General features: G+C 29.8%; 1 protein-coding gene across 1 annotated transcript in view; it reads right to left on the bottom strand.

Annotated features, from left to right (window-relative positions):
* Positions 1-2,500, bottom strand: part of LOC136845850 (neuroligin-4, X-linked-like) — a 97,812-nt gene that overhangs the window by 23,209 nt on the left and 72,103 nt on the right. The window contains exons 5-6 of the mRNA XM_067116255.1: positions 2,010-2,106; positions 1,204-1,364 (exon numbers count right to left, since the gene is read on the bottom strand). Coding sequence (XP_066972356.1) covers positions 1,204-1,364; positions 2,010-2,106 — 258 coding nt within the window. The remainder of the gene's footprint in view (positions 1-1,203; positions 1,365-2,009; positions 2,107-2,500) is intronic.

Raw genomic sequence — 2,500 nt, 5'->3', positions numbered from 1 at the left:
TCAAGTTACTGAAATATGAAAGCATTAATGCACAAAGAACTTTAATATAAAAACATACGTAGACTTCCTAAGATATAAATGTGTATGTTTGCAAACATGCATGTGAGTACATAAGTGTACATATATGTTTGTGTGTATGTATGCATATAAACAAAAATCCTTTTATGCATGCATGCAAGTATGCATGTAAGCAAATGTAAATACATATATGTTTATAAGTATGTATGAGTATAAATATAAAATCCATTTGTGTATGTATGCATGTATTTATGTAAATCTAAAACCCTTCCATCGGAGACTTCTGAGCAGCCAGATACAGGTCGGGAGTTATCTTTAAAATAAAACTACGAAATAAAACAGAGAAAAGAGTTAAAACTTCCCGTGAGTCTTCAAGCACAGAAACACAGCTGTAATTTCTATCCTTTACTGCCTGCCTCTGTGCGTTGGGTTTCTTTCGGGACCCGCCATTAAAAAGCTGTCATTGGAACTCTCAATGGGAGTTGTTTTCTTCATGTTGTTCCAAAGACTGTAACTTTTTTTTATTATTTTTTTCCGGGGCAAATTCCATTCAGGTTCCTTTTTTACGGGGGTATTAAGTTTACACCGTTTGTTGGAGCCGTTGCTTTTAGCTCCATGTAGCAGTGTGAGTTAAGGTTCAATTTGACTTTCGGCGAGGTTTCAATACTAATGTATTTAGTGTGTGTGTATATATATGTATATATATATATATATATATATATATATATATATATATATATATATATATATATATGTATGTATGTATATATATATATGTATATATGTATATAATATATGTGTGTATGTATGTATGCATATATATGTATATATATATATATACTGTATATATATATATATGTATGCATATATATACATTTATATATATATATATATATATATATATATATATATATATATATATATATATATATATATATATATATATATATATATATTATATATATATCAACAAAAATTTTATCCTAAATTTATCAGCCAAAATCAAACCAAACCTCCCCCCTCCCCAAGAAAAACTCCTTTAACCACTCATCAAAAGAATCTCACCCATGACTTTACAAATCTAACAGAGAAAAAAAACCCTGCCCCCAAAAAGAAATCCTTTGCAAAGGTAATAACGCAACAAGCCCATGCCCACTGGCGGCTCTGCCTCCGCGTTTGCCTCACCTGCAAGTGGTATCGGTAGTTGTTGGTGACGAAGGTCCTCAGAAGACGGTCTCTGTAATCGATCTCGAAGCCGTGTTGGATTTCCTCGTCGCTGAAGACCTCCAGGATATCGGTTGCTGTGACCCCCAGCAGGATATCAACGGGAGTGCGTCCTTCTTGGCCTGTTGGATCAAGGGCGCGTCTCAGGTTTCAGGGAGGGAGATCGACGGATAGTCATGAAGGATTTGGCTGCCTTATTTCGTTTTCATTGTTCATTTATATGTCTGTAGCTTTACATATTTATTTATATTATTATGTTTTTTGGTGATGGTAAATTTTTTTATTAAATTTTCTTGATTATTAGATAGGACGATATATTGGTCAAAGGTAAATTTATTAATCAAATTTAAATTGTTATTGATTATTAAAAACGATAATAGAATTGGTAAAGTTAAATTTAATGATAATTTTTTCTTATTCTTAATCATTAAATTGAACGACAAATTGATAAAAGACAATTTTATAATAAAATGTAAATCATTCGTGATAATTAAATAAGGCAATAGATTGGTAAAGATAATATTACGATCAAATTTTTTTTGTTTATAATATGGAATTGGTAAATTTTCTGATCAAATTTCCTTCCTTTTAATCAATAAACAGGAAAATGAAATTAGTCCAAGCAAATTTATAATCAAATTCCCCTCACTCCTGCCCATTTAATACGAAAATCAGGTACAGCAATTATCAATAAAGTTTTTTAGTAATTTTATACTTCGCTTAACAAAAGAAATTTGATATACCAACTACTTTTCTCTTTTATTCACCTGTTTTACTATGCTGATGTTTCCAGTCTGGTCTGATTGTAACTCCGTCTATACTGGGCCCAATAGACGACAAAAATTGGGGTGTCTCAAGTTCTACCTGTGAGAGAAAGAAGGTGTGATTGAATTAAATCAAGCAAAATGGGGGAAAGGATCAATATTTAATGTTCGTGTCTAGTTATGTTATAATAATTTTGGATTGTCAGGAACTCAAAATTGAGTGGACGCATTTTTTAAGGATTCTAGTTATTACTTTTCATATTGTACAACATTACTATATATATTTGTTATATTTACAAAGAGTAGATTTCTCAGTTGCTCCTTTTTATATCAATGGACATTATATATGTATATATATATATATATATATATATATATATATATATATATATATATATATATATATATATATATATATATATATATATATATATATATATTTTACAAACGAAAAGCACAGAGTAAGCTACATCTTGCTACAGGAGAACAGAGTT

This window comes from Macrobrachium rosenbergii, chromosome 14 (genome assembly GCF_040412425.1).
Source record: "Macrobrachium rosenbergii isolate ZJJX-2024 chromosome 14, ASM4041242v1, whole genome shotgun sequence".
In the NCBI taxonomy this organism is placed as follows: Eukaryota; Metazoa; Arthropoda; class Malacostraca; order Decapoda; family Palaemonidae; genus Macrobrachium; species Macrobrachium rosenbergii.
Note: the sequence above shows the minus strand (reverse complement) of the source record. Positions and strands in the feature narration are given on the sequence as shown.